General features: G+C 31.3%; 2 protein-coding genes across 2 annotated transcripts in view; both read left to right on the plus strand.

Annotated features, from left to right (window-relative positions):
* Positions 1-4,411, plus strand: part of LOC148311258 (uncharacterized) — a 44,680-nt gene extending 40,269 nt beyond the window's left edge. The window contains exons 13-15 of the mRNA XM_088256966.1: positions 524-792; positions 2,107-2,270; positions 2,364-4,411. Coding sequence (XP_088113092.1) covers positions 524-792; positions 2,107-2,270; positions 2,364-2,651 — 721 coding nt within the window. The 3' untranslated portion in view covers positions 2,652-4,411. The remainder of the gene's footprint in view (positions 1-523; positions 793-2,106; positions 2,271-2,363) is intronic.
* Positions 4,412-5,138: 727 nt separating this feature from the next.
* On the plus strand, positions 5,139-11,255 carry LOC148311259 (transcription factor E2F4-like). Its single transcript, XM_088256968.1, has 7 exons — positions 5,139-5,351; positions 5,909-6,018; positions 8,288-8,389; positions 8,927-9,098; positions 9,207-9,287; positions 9,719-9,824; positions 10,384-11,255. The coding sequence occupies exons 1-7, from the start codon at positions 5,244-5,246 to the stop codon at positions 10,494-10,496; spliced, it is 792 nt and encodes a 263-aa protein (XP_088113094.1). The 5' UTR covers positions 5,139-5,243; the 3' UTR covers positions 10,497-11,255.
* Positions 11,256-13,748: the final 2,493 nt, after the last annotated feature.

The raw sequence follows: 13,748 nt of genomic DNA on the forward strand, positions 1-13,748 counted from the left end.
ACATACTTTTGTAAATGTTTTCTTCTGACCCTTATCTGCTCCCAATGGTGCATAGAGAACCGAATCAGATGAACGCAACATTTGCATGATCATTAATTATATGAAGGCAAGGCGATCAATCTTGCATTTTATGCACTAAAGAAATATTAAATTATATTTTTAGTACACTTGTTTTTTACCACTTGAGTATTATATTGTAATTACTAGTTTCGGAAGCTACAGATGCTATCATTTACGGGTTTGACTGGAGTTTATATTCAAACCCGTAGATGGTAGCATCTGTAGCTTCCTAAACTAGTCGTAACAATATAATACTCAAGTGGTAAGAAACGAGTGTTTTATTTATAATTTAATTATATCTTACCACCAAGTGAATGCTGAAACAAGGAAATATTAAATAAATATTCCAGTGAAAAAGTATTTTCTAAAATTCTAGTAAATAATAATGTACTATTATATATAACACAATTTGGCTCAAGGTTATTATTAAGACATTTGCTAATAATGTGTGTTGACAATGCAGCGCCTCCGGCTGCCCGATCGCAAACAGGAACAAGATGCGCGTCCTGGAGAGCGGCGGAACGGTGGAACAGCACAAGGCGGCCGTGGCGGCGGCCACCGCCATGAAGTTCGAGGGGGTGAACTGCCCCACGCCAGGCTGTGACGGTACGGGACACATCAACGGCTCCTTCCTCACGCACCGCTCGCTGTCGGGGTGCCCCTCGGCCGGCCAGACAGGCAAGAAGAAGTTCCCCGAGGAGGCTACGCCCCCGTACCCGAAACCTTACCCGGGTAAGGAGGGGTCCTCGGGGACTGTAGACGACGAAGAAGAAGACGACTACTTCTGGGCTCGGCCGTGGGACGACGGCGCGTGGGGCGGCTGCTACTCACGGTACCCCATGCATTATACCCTCGAGAGGAGGTCACTACTAGAGCCATTCCCTCCCCCACTCATGGAACAGACTTTAATGCACTTTTATTAAAAATTATCTTGTTTTGTGAGTCTTTGCCTTTTCATTAGTATTCCTTTGATATTCACCAGCAGTGCACAGGCCGGTAGTGCTCTTTTCTAACTCGAATAATAATTTATTTCCTCTACTTATCCCTCAATCCACAATGGCAATAAATATAATTTCAATAATAAAACAGTCTTACTAAATGTAATAAAATAATGCCCTATAAATTTTAAACTTGTACATTATTAAAAATGAAAATTAATACAAGTTTTATTTTTTGTCTCTGTCTTGGAATACAATGAAGCTAAGAAAGCATAAAATGAAGTTAATTCCATTTTAGTGGTACCTAATTTGTGTTCAGTAAGTTTCATTTGATCCTAATTATATTTTTTTAAACTGCCCCAAAAATGCAAAGACTCATGAGACAATGCGTAATCTAGTTCAAGTCAATTTCGATTGTACCGCACACGCTTCAGGGGGTTTATTTAACTAACTCCCGTTCTTTCTAAAAGCCAAAAAAGTCCATTGCAATATGTAACACGTTTTACATTATTATTCCATCTGTTCCATTTCAATTCTCTCCTTACACAAAAATAGTATTGCAGTTTTGTTCACGAATTGCTCTGGTAGTGTTATCTCCTTTCACATATTGCATGGGGGCACATTGACATTGTTCCATAAAGTTCAACATTATCTAGCGCTGCCCCGGCCTACCCAAGGCTGGGCCTAATGTCTTACAGTCCCAAAATGGCGGAACTAGTGTGTTTACAAAATATCTATAGCACGCCAAATACAGAGGACCTCTTCTTCCCAATTTGCATTATTAAAAGAAATTCATATTTCTTTTATATAATAATTAAGGTTCAATACTTTGCGTGATCTCCTCGACATAGAACAGTTAATAATAAAACTTTATATCAATAATACTTTTGTACTGAATATGTTATAAAACCTATTTCCTAAGCTTTTGGGACTCACATCCAACGTTAAATACTCATATTGAAATAAATAATATAATATTACAAATTTATTCATCAAAGTAAAATGTAAAATTTTTACACAACATATTTCAGCCAGGATAGATAGGTTGTTTTTTTAATGAAATATCGTTCTTATGGCACATGTTTTAACAAATAAATCTACTGAACAGGTATGGATATGGGTATGCAGCCTCCTAATGGCGGCGAGGATCTGATTACACTAGAAGCAGAGATCACAGAACTGCAGCGGGAGAACGCTCGTGTAGAATCTCAGATGTTGAGACTCAAATCTGACATCAACGCCATGGAATCACACCTCAGCCACGGAGAGAGAGTTAGTTACTTACTCATGTCATTTTACAGATAATAGTTTAAATGACTTATCATGATTCCCTTTTTATATTTTCTATTTTCTTTTCATTTACAGGAAAATCAACTGATATCTCATAGAAACAACAATCTGAATGAGTACTATGAAAGCTTGCGTAATAACGTTATAACACTGTTGGAGCATGTTCGCATCCCCGGAGGGGGGAGCGGAGGAGGAGGAGGGGGTCCTCCAGAGAAACCGGGTCATGAGAACTTTGACAGCTACCTCAGCAAGCTCCAGACACTCTGCGCACCAGATAGCTATTGCGCCGAAGAAAACCGACCCATATATGAAACAGTCAAGTCTGCACTGCAAGATTTCACGGTCCTGCCTACTCCGATATAAGGATCAGCCGGCGACGTAGCTGTCAGCTCGCGTGAGAGTGGAACACCGCCGCCGTATGACTCTAATTCGTGAATTGAATCATAAATTCTGTATCAGATTTGAAAATTAAGACGCATCAATCTCCATTATCTGTGTCTCGGCACAACAATTAGTTCTCTCGAAAGTGTATGTGCTGTGAACATTATCGACGAGTGAAATGCTGAATAACATTCTTCTATTTTGGCAAAGTTGAAGATGGAACTTGTACTTACTAGAAATGTTATCCTGCCAAATGTTAATACCAAATTTAATTTTAAGGTAGAGACACTCGACAAAGTATTATGTTAATATCTCTGATAAATGTAAATTCTTAAGTTAATTACTTAGAAGTGAGTAAAGAAAACTATGTGATGGTGTAAGTATTCGGAAAATGTATGTTATCATAGGAATATGGTTGAAATGATTTCTTAAGGTTCATAATATAATTGTTTGATGTATGCAAAAAATGACTGAATTATTTCACCTGTGAAACATTATTGTTCTTTGTAAAATAAGCACAAATGCAAATTTAAATTATTTCAACTGAGCATTGTATGAGACGTAAAAACATACCATCTTATTTGTCATATGTCATAATATCATACACAAAACAAATTAATTTGTTAAATTAACTCCAAAAGTTATTGTATAAGGTATGTAACTCTCATTGTTTATTGCACATTTTTAATATTGTGTTTAAATTATGATGTATTCTTGGGAATTTGCACTAAAGTTCTTGATTTACAAGGTGTTTTAGAAGCTGGTATATCTCTACCAAAACAGTGATAAATGTTAGTATTAAGTTTAGCTTGTTATTTATTTTTAAATTAATATTTTATTATTTATGTTTTAAGAAAACATCTGAAAAGAAGATTTCACTTCATTTTCACTAACATGTTGATGTACCCTACTATTTGGTTTTAGTGGGAAAACATTATTTTTGAACCGTATTTATGTACACTAGTCATAAAATAATGGATTGTAATGTGTATATCCCTCGGTAAACAAATCATTTGTATATTTCATCTAGTCAATATAAGACTCTAATGAATGTATATTTCGTAAATTTAATTATTTATGTATCTATAAATTATTTCATACATTAAGAATTTCCTCAGTTGATGATTCCCTTTTGTGAATTGTACAGTAGATGAAGTATTAGGTGCTTGTATTAAATATATATTATCTAAATTATTTCCCATGCAATTATAGTTATATAAATCTGTGATTTTGTTAAACTATTTTAGTTAAAATTTTATTCTTTTTAATGCGAAAGTGTTTTTTTTGTTTCGCATCATTGTTTATATAGTGTTTTATGTCACCTCTGTTTTACCAATGGATACACATAAAGTTTTATCAAAAAACCATTTTGTAAATAACTTCTCAAATATTACTTTCAGTAACAATGTGATTGTTTTGTTGGGTATTTGATAATGAATCATAGTAATAATTGCATCAAAAATTAGTAAATTATATAGATATGTACAACAAAAATGTCATGATCAAACATGTTTTTAAATTCTATCGTATTTAAATATTTACTGATGTTAAAAATCATTTTTACGAAATTCGAAAAGAATTAACATAATACTATTTAAAGTGATTCATGGTTTCAAAGTGCGTTGCAAAGCATAATATGGTACTATTACAATATTATACTTGCATTCTATATAAGTTTCTGTACCAAAACAATTGAGATATGTGTTGTTGACAAAATATAATAAATACTAATAAGAACAGCCTATATATGTTTTTTTTTTCTTACTGTTATGTTATATTTTTATGTGAAACCTTAAAACTACCTTTCCTCATATACCCACCTAAAAGGGAGTGCCTTGCCTCTTATTAGTTAACATAAGGTAAGTACATATTGCATTTGCATTAACAAAACTAAGCATGAATTGGAAGAGAAAGACTATTTTTTTCAGTTACTGGCTGATACAATTTACTATTTGGATTAATATTTTTTCTTTGAGATTTCTCAATCTATTGATTGATATAAAGAAATATTTACTGATTGATATATTTTATAATGAAACTTTGATAAATTCAAAAAATAAACTTATTATGGCACCATTGGTTTGGTCTAACTTTACCTGAATTGTAAATAACAATCAATGGTAGAAATATTGAATTTAATATTAAAACATTTTTTTTAAATACAAGGTTTTGTTAACCTTAGTAGAAATTAAACGCGGGACCTTATGCATGGTAACTATATATGATGATCACTAAAATGTTATTATCATTGTGGAAGTACATTTTCATTTTGAAACACCAGTCAATATCTTAACATTTTAATTGGATAAGAGAAAACGAAAAAGGTTTGTTAAAAATTATCGATTAGATGAGACCTTTTTTAAATTTTTTATTAGTGTATTTATCCCCGTTTTATGGGGATGCTATCGGGTAGGTACCTAAATAAAATGTACGGTACCTAACCGAAACGAAGCATTTTTGTTATATGGTATAACTTACGCTTGGGTATAGCAACATAAAAGTAGCTGTCGAACGGTGTGTGCAAATTTTGAATTGCGTACATTTATTGCTAAATGCTAAGGCCATTTTCGAAAAATGTCTGATTTTCAGTACAGCCGTTTCGAAAAATCATTAGGCTTACTAACTACCCGCTTTGTGTATCTACTTCAAAAAGCTAAAGATGGCGTATTGGATCTCAAACTCGTAAGTAAATTTGTTTTGACAACACATAATGTTCATTGTCAAAATGAACTATTGATAACTATTTTTCTACAGTGTAAACGCTTATCAGCTCGTTAATTTCAATAATTTCACATAATTTTAATCATTTTGAGTATTTATGTGTACAATATTTACCATACACAGGAATTAAGATCTCAAATAAAGTCAAAGTATTGCTGTGTTGTAAATCTCCAAGGTTTGTTAATCTTTGTTCTAAAACTTTATTCTTCCACCAATTCACTTCACGTTTTCGAGTTGACGATTGGCTTAAAATGTCACAAAAAGACTATTCACTGAGTTAGATACATTGAATAAACCGAACGAAATAATTTGCATCTTCAATGTATATTTTGCGTTGAGAGTATATTTTTTATCTGCCTAGCAATCATTTAGCTTCACATATATATATTTGTATGCCCTAAACTTATTAATGACAAACTGCACTATCCAAATGATATTTTGAAATTTAAATTTTCCAAAAAAAAACTCTTTGTATAGTAAGAGTACGCCTTATTTATTTATATTTCTTATATCAACAGGCTGCAGACATTCTAGCCGTCCGACAAAAACGACGAATATACGACATAACAAATGTTCTAGAAGGCATTGGTCTCATAGAGAAGCGCAGCAAAAACAGCATTCAATGGAAGTAAGTTTACTAGTTTTTTTTCTACGTTTGCTTACACATATATAATAATGACCTGCAGTTTATTGACAACAATATAACCTAGTAACCCCCACAAATATCGAGGGATAGCTATCAGCTTGTTATTGAATATGACTTAGGTTTTTTTAGATCTACGGTCAGCTAATGAGGATAAATTAATCTGAAATAAATTTTTTCAATATTAATATGTAAATGGTATGTTACAGATGTGCATCTTTGGGTGTACATGAATGTATCGTAGGGTATACTACAACGATAGGTTAACCGGATCCACGCGGCTCGCATAACCGTATGTGTTTTCATAAAACATGCCCCATACGCGGCTGTCATAACCGTATGTATTTTTACATTGCTCCAAGTTTCGAACCTCAGTTCAACTTGGAGGGATTTTTCATGGTGTGGAACTTTGGATAAAATAATACGTCAATCCTTGGCCTCATGACATCTGTTGAAATATCTGACTAATAATTTGTAACATCACAAGGATAAATAAAAGAACAGATCCCTGATTTTTCTTGCGGTCGGTAATTAGTCCGTGCCATAATCATGCCCTATATCTGTCTCACTCTCGACCGTGCTTTGATTTATTTATGTTACGATCTTATTTGTTTATATTATGATATATTTCAAGAATAATGTGACACAAGTGTATTATAGAGTACCAAAAAGGCACAATGAATCCCATTGAACTTTTTGTTTAGGAAAATAAATCGTTTCTTAACTAAATACACGATAAAAGTAATCATTTTAAAAATGGTGAAATACCGCCGCGTACGGGCGTCTCTCAGGAACAAAGTTGACGCGGTTAAAAGTTTAAGAGTCAAAAATAATCGGCTAGTATGTATGAGGAGACGCATGAATGTGGAAGAGGCGAATAATGTTTGCAAAGACTGAGTGGTGTGGCATTCTATTCTCTCTGCCTACCCTTGCAAGGAAGCGGCGTGATGGTTAGTTAGTTGATTACTACATCTGGTAACTTCAAAATCCATGTTTGCAAGTTAGCTACCAACAATATGACTTAATTTATTGGTCTGTGCATGCATTTTTTTTTTCGAACCCTTATCCGCACCCCAATGGTGCATAGGACACTGCATTATATAAACACAATGTTATCTTGATCGTTAACACGAAGGGAAGGTGATCAGCCCTCCGCTTCAGGTACCAGTCCAGGGTAATATTGAATAAATAATACATTGCATATATCGCTCACTCCTTTCAAGAACGTCATAAATCAGAAAACTTGATTTTTCAGGAGAACGTTTTTAAAGTTTAAATATATAACACAATGTATTAAAAATAAATATCAAGCCACTTATTGAACTTTTTACTGTGCAACAGATCTTTTTAGGTAAAACCTGAAGGTTTTTTCTCCATTCGAAAAATATTTAGGATATTAAAAAAAAAAAATTAAACAATACCTTTTCTTCAAAATGCAAAAACCACATTTTCTGCCCTATAGCGAGTAAATATTAAGTTAAAAATATGCCGCTTTTGCTGGGATATAGTACATTTTCTGGGCATTCTGAAAACATGTACAACTGAAAATTGACAATTTTTGATTTATGACGTTCTTGAAAGGAGTGAGCGATATAATACATTGAATTCATTGATAATTTTCAAGATGTACTTTATTATATTAAAAACTGTTATCAAACTAATCACAATCTTAATATTCAATGTCCCGATGAAATATTTAAGAGTTACTTAGTTGTAGTAATTACGCCACGAAATGCAGTAACACATCGCCAAAAAAAAACCCAGTACATCAAAATGTGCATATATGTATGTCCTCGTATAATCACATGCCAGCTCAAACCATACAAAGTAGGACTTAAGTTGACGTTTAACTTCTTAACACACTATGGACGCGTAAGGTATTTCTGCCCACTCAGTAGATGCTTAAGGACGGGAAGGGTATTTTTACCTTCTGCGCCAGGCTCATTTCAAAGTCAGAAAAGAAGGAATTACATATTTAATGTTTTATATGAATATTATATACCAATCTCTTTGTTAAAGTCTTAACTATATGTACATAATTATCAAATTCCGTCGCCAGCGGTCCATGGCTTTAAAAACACCCGTCCTTACCCAATTAAGATGACGTTTTCATCTTTTATACTTTTATTCTCCAGATTAGAAATGAAAAACATAAAAATAGATTTTATTACATCTTTATTTAGATTTTTTTTTTATAGACATGAATATTCCATAATATGGAATGTTAATTGAAATATTTTTTATCAATTTCTAGGGGAGCTGGTCCGGGGCTAAATGATTCCGATATTGGAAAAAAATTAGTTAACCTCAAAAGGGAGATATCATTCTTAGAAGAACATGAAAAATTATTGGATTTGTAAGTTTTACTCCTTTTTCTAGCTTTCACACACAAAAAAAATAAACCTTTCTATTTGTATATCAAATTGTCAGCCATCTTACAGAAACGTTTAGCCTAAAAATGAAATTGCTTAGTTCATAATCTAATAAGAGTCGTGTATTGTTCTTTTAAATAAGCTAACTATAAATAAATAAAGCCAAATATAAATGTTATAATTATTTAGATATAAATTGATTTCTTATTTCTTTCAATAATAAATATGTAATACTTATCTTAAGTTACTGTAAAATCAGCATATTTGAGTTTTTGTAAGATGGACGATGAAACGACGCAAAAATTAGTTTCAAATGTATGAAATGGGTTAATTTTATATCATAGACAAGAAGTATGTTCGGTATTGCTAGTTCCTGTTTCTGTATATTTATTCCAAAAAAATCTCATAACATTCTTGTAAGTCTTTATCAATTTGAATCCATTGTTATTTCTTTTCAGCCACAATTATTTATAATTATATTCAGAAAATTTCAGCACTTTATAATATTATTACTTTTTCAGACATAGATTATGGATTCGGCGAAGTTTAAACAATGTAATGGACGATAAGACAAACAATCACCTGGCTTATGTTACAAAGGAAGATCTAGCAAAGTGCTTTGACCCTACAGAGTTTTTTGTGCTAAAAGCGCCACTCGGAACTACATTGAATGTAAAAAAACCAAAAGCAAAGGTGAGAACTTCATAAAACCTTAAATATCCTATATTCAAATGTTTTATCTCAATTTAAATCATTGTGTAATTGATTTCTGTATTTGTAACTCTAATGCATTTTTTGTAGGACCCAAAAAAGTATGAATTTCATTTGAAATCTGTCAATGAACCCGTAGATGTAATACTAGTCAACCCAGATGAACCTTTGGTGAGTTGTTTGTTTTTATAGACCTTGTGAATGGATATGTTTTAGTGAATCTCAAAATTATTTTCAAAAAGTATATTTTTCTTGTAACATGACGACCTTGTAGTCGACAGGAGAGCCTGGAGGCAGTTTGTGTACTCCATATGCTCCATATATGGATCGAATATGGATGATTTTTTTTATAAGGAATAATCCACAAACCCTCTATTAGAGGCTTGTCTCGAGGATAGTAAGGATAGGGAAGGTAAATGTGAAAAATACATCACTAATACCCAGACCAACTAAAAAGAAATTCTTCTTGAATTAATTTTGCACTATAAATGAAATGTAAAATGATAACGGACTAAGTTACTTAGTCCGCTATCATTTTACTTAAACTTTTCTTTGTCCTAAATTATTTCTTACCTTTTTTTAATGTTGATACATTTTTTCAGAGAAAAAAAAGAAAAACCAAATTGTCAAATGATGACACAGGGCATAGCAAACCCAATGAACCGGCTTCAGAAGATACTGAATTACCTGATGAACTTTATGATAAATGTAAGTGTAATTATTATTTTTTAACCCTTTAACTGGTGAGTTTAAATGAAGATTTTATTTGGAAAAAGAGCAGGTTTTTTAGCAAATATTCAGAAAAAATCTAATACTAAAAATTGGTACAAGATATGTGTAATAATGGGGATAGATTTCTTTAAAATATATATATATATATATATATATATATATATATATATATATATATATATATATATATATATATTTATATATTTACTTTTAATAACCTTTCTCGAGTATACCCATTATCCTAAGCCTAGTCATAGCTTTCTCATTTTTTATAGATCCTACCATATTTTCCTGTCAAATGCGTGGACACTTAATATGATAAGATTTCAAGTTTTTTTCAGTCAAATCTTTCTTTATTCTCTCTCATTCCCTTATTCACACTGCCAAATTATTCTTTTATGACCAAACTAGTAACGACACAAATATCTATTATAAAATAAGTTTATTTTTTTGGCTAAGTTTGTAATGGCTACTATTCCATGTTGTATTTACTTTGAACTGGGTAGATGTATAATTTTTTTTAATATCTTTCTAGGTGGTTTGATTTACGTCAACAGTCCTCTGGCCTACAACGACTACTATTTCTGTTTAAGTGGAACAGAAGGTGTTTCCGAGTTATTTGACATATCTATAACAAGAACAAACTAGAACTGCGTCCTGTTAAACCTTCGCGTATAAATATATTTCATGTGCAAAGATATATTCACGTTGGGGAAATTTATAACAATTTAGTTTAGAACGCGTGCATATGAATGAATTGTATGGCTGTGAGTGTGGTTTATCTTTTTGTCTTTAAATTTTTTATAAATTTTGTCATTGTAAAGCCTAAGTATCCTAAGTTTGTAATTATATTGCTTCTGTAGGAGGTGTGATTTTTCCATTTTTCACCATACAATTTTAATGAAATTATAAGAAACTAATAATTGAGTGCTACTGCTTTTTCTCTCAACACTTTAACCACTGCGTATGCCATATCTATTTTAGGTATGCGTTATCAACCGCATACGTTGGCATCCGTGGCTATTCGCAACTTTGCTTGCAATAAAAAAAAAACAATATTTACGCTATGAAATTTCATTCCTAGATAGCAGGATATGACACAAAATATCAATTGAAATGACATTTGTCGAAAACATAGATTTTTTATATTCCATCATCAATTTATATTTCGTAAGTTTATCCTGCCAATGATTTGGAATCGTAAATATTAAATAATGTTTTTTTATTATAATAGAAGTTAGGTATAGCCGAGGATGTCATCGTGGAGTTTGTGGATGATAAGGCATGGCTAAAATAGGACAACTGCTGAGCGTATGCGGTGGTTAAAGTGTTTATTTTTGCTAAAACATAAGGTAAAGTGTTAATTATTAATTAAATGGATATTAAATGAATTTATATACCAGCAAACTGATTATTTCCATTTAATTTTGAAGGAATAGTATCATGTGCAAAAAAGACTACTGAAAATATTAAAACGTGGGTTACGCACATAAACATACATTACATGTAGTTACTTGGTTAATAGATAATGTAATAATATTGGGGTAGTAATAGTAGTAATAGTAATTTTCATTTTTTTCTGGATTATCATGCTGTTGTGTGTCAAAACTCTTATTTGCTGATGTTTTAACCGCTTTTCAGGGTGATGTGTTAATCATTAAATAACATGATTAACCAGAGGTAATCAATAACACTGTCCGCCTCCGTAGTCTAATGGTCAGCACGCTCGGCTACTGTACTGGAGGTCCCGGATTCGATTCCTAGGGGAGAAGTCAAATAAATAAAAGTGATTTTTTTCACTCTAATGTTTATTTAATATTACCCTCGACTGCTACCTGACGCGGAGGTCTGATCACCTTTCTTTTATGTGTTAATGATCAAGATAACACTGCATTTATATAATGCAGTGCCCTATGCACTATCAGGTGCGGATGAGGGTTTGATGAAGAATCAATAACAATGTGAACGGCCATGATAATGTGTAAAATTCAGTTCATAAGCTTTTATTTATCAAACTAATTGTTTTTCTATTAATATATATATTTCATTTTTAGTTTAAGCAATAATTACATAAAAGAAATAGTACATATACAAAATGTCTTGTGATAGAAAGCATCAGAACAGTACTCCATTATTTTTTTATTGTAATACATAACTTTTTTACTTCAATTTATTCATAAATTGCAATAAGAAAAATATAAAAAATAAAATTTAGAATTACACACATTTTATTAGAAACTGTGTGTACAAATTTTATTAAGATATCTTAAATAGGTTTAAAACAAAATGAGAGTGTTTGATGTATTGAGAAAAATTTACTGAAAAACATTTTTGGTTCATTAAAATAGCAGTAATGTTTTATTTAATTTATACTATTAAAAAATAAATTAAATTAAAATAGTAAAATAAATAAAGCAATGATAATCTACGAGCCATAGTAATATTATATAGAAATCTCTTTTTAAGTATCTTTATATCACTAAGCTGTTTTGGTGTAAAGCGTGAACATAGATAGCATGTTAATATTTATGATACATTAGAAAATGTCAGTTTATTAAAAGTGCACTTTTATATATTTTTAATTAAGCTACCTACATAGGTAATATGATACCTATCTACAACGAAAATTTATTCAATGTGTTTAATCTAGTACATATAGTAATAGTAAATAAGAAAACATTCTTCAAAATGTCTTAGTATTTTTCTTTAAACATTAGTTTGTGTTACATGTTCGATTTTCTATCATTCACAGTCTATCGGTAATATAGTAAGGCTTATTTATATTGTAGGATTTTTATGAAAAATTGCCTTATGAATTATGAAAGTCTAGGAATATTTTCATGTTAGAAATTGGGTCCAGTACTCTAAACTAAACTTTAGTTCAAAATATCAAAGCGACTGTATACCCAAAAAACAATTCCAAACCTGGATTTTCATGCCTCTTAATCGTCATTAAGACAAAGTTCTGCCTGTTAATTTGCCCAATGAAACTGATATTTTTTTAAATTTTATATTTATATATAGTATATATTATAATATTATAGATTTTTTGAAACATTAGCACTCCTTTATTATGTTTTTTACCTAGCACCAATCACTTGATTGATTAACAAAATAGATTTTTTTAAGGGTCTCATAGTTTCGTATTGGAACATTGTAGAATGTGTATTTTTTTTATATTTATATTATTTTTAAGATTGCGTCTTATTGAGTCAAGCGAAATCCGATATAGAAGTTGCAAATAAATAAAATGTCGAGCCACACTCACCATATTACTAGTTAAAGTTCCGTCAGGTTTTTAAAAAAATTATCAGAATTTTTATAATAAAAAGGTATTCAATTCTACCTTACTACCTTTGATAATAATTTTAAAAATCAAGCTGTACATGTAAAATATCGGAAGCATAGATAAAGGTTATATGAATTATTATGCCCTAGATAGGTACCTCAGATGCGCTATAGAGAAACATCAGACCACTAACATCAAACATCCACTAGCATCAGCTGTTCCTTTTTCAAACATGTAATCTTGCATAGAGTATTTTTGAATAATTCCATATTTTTTAAATTGTATTTTAACTAGGCTATTTGGTGCATACAACTTTTTTTTTAAAAACACCTTACGTGGGGTACTTTTTAATGATGATATATCAGAAATACTTTTAACGGGGAAACATGAAAAAAATAGCTGTTCCACGTAGACTAATGATCAAATGTTTCTCTGTGACGTAGCTAGGATACTTATCTAAGAGGTTTTTTATCCATAATTTTTAAATAAAGGCACTAAAAATTGTGCCAAGGAACTATCCTTGGATTATTTTGTATGAAATGACTTTTATTATAGTGTGACATAGAATATTAGATAGACTGTATCTTTCCAATACTTTGTATTTTATTTTA

This window comes from Brachycentrus maculatus, unplaced genomic scaffold, assembly GCF_059751285.1.
Source record: "Brachycentrus maculatus isolate JH-2025_06_01 unplaced genomic scaffold, ASM5975128v1 h1tg000069l, whole genome shotgun sequence".
Lineage (NCBI taxonomy): Eukaryota > Metazoa > Arthropoda > Insecta > Trichoptera > Brachycentridae > Brachycentrus > Brachycentrus maculatus.

Coding starts and splice junctions, on each gene's coding strand:
- LOC148311259 (XM_088256968.1), top strand. CDS start 5,244: ATGTCTGATTTTCAGTACAGCCGTTTCGAAAAATCATTAGGCTTACTA. Junction 8,390..8,926: donor CATGAAAAATTATTGGATTT/GTAAGTTTTACT, acceptor TTACTTTTTCAG/ACATAGATTATGGATTCGGC. Junction 9,099..9,206: donor TAAAAAAACCAAAAGCAAAG/GTGAGAACTTCA, acceptor CATTTTTTGTAG/GACCCAAAAAAGTATGAATT.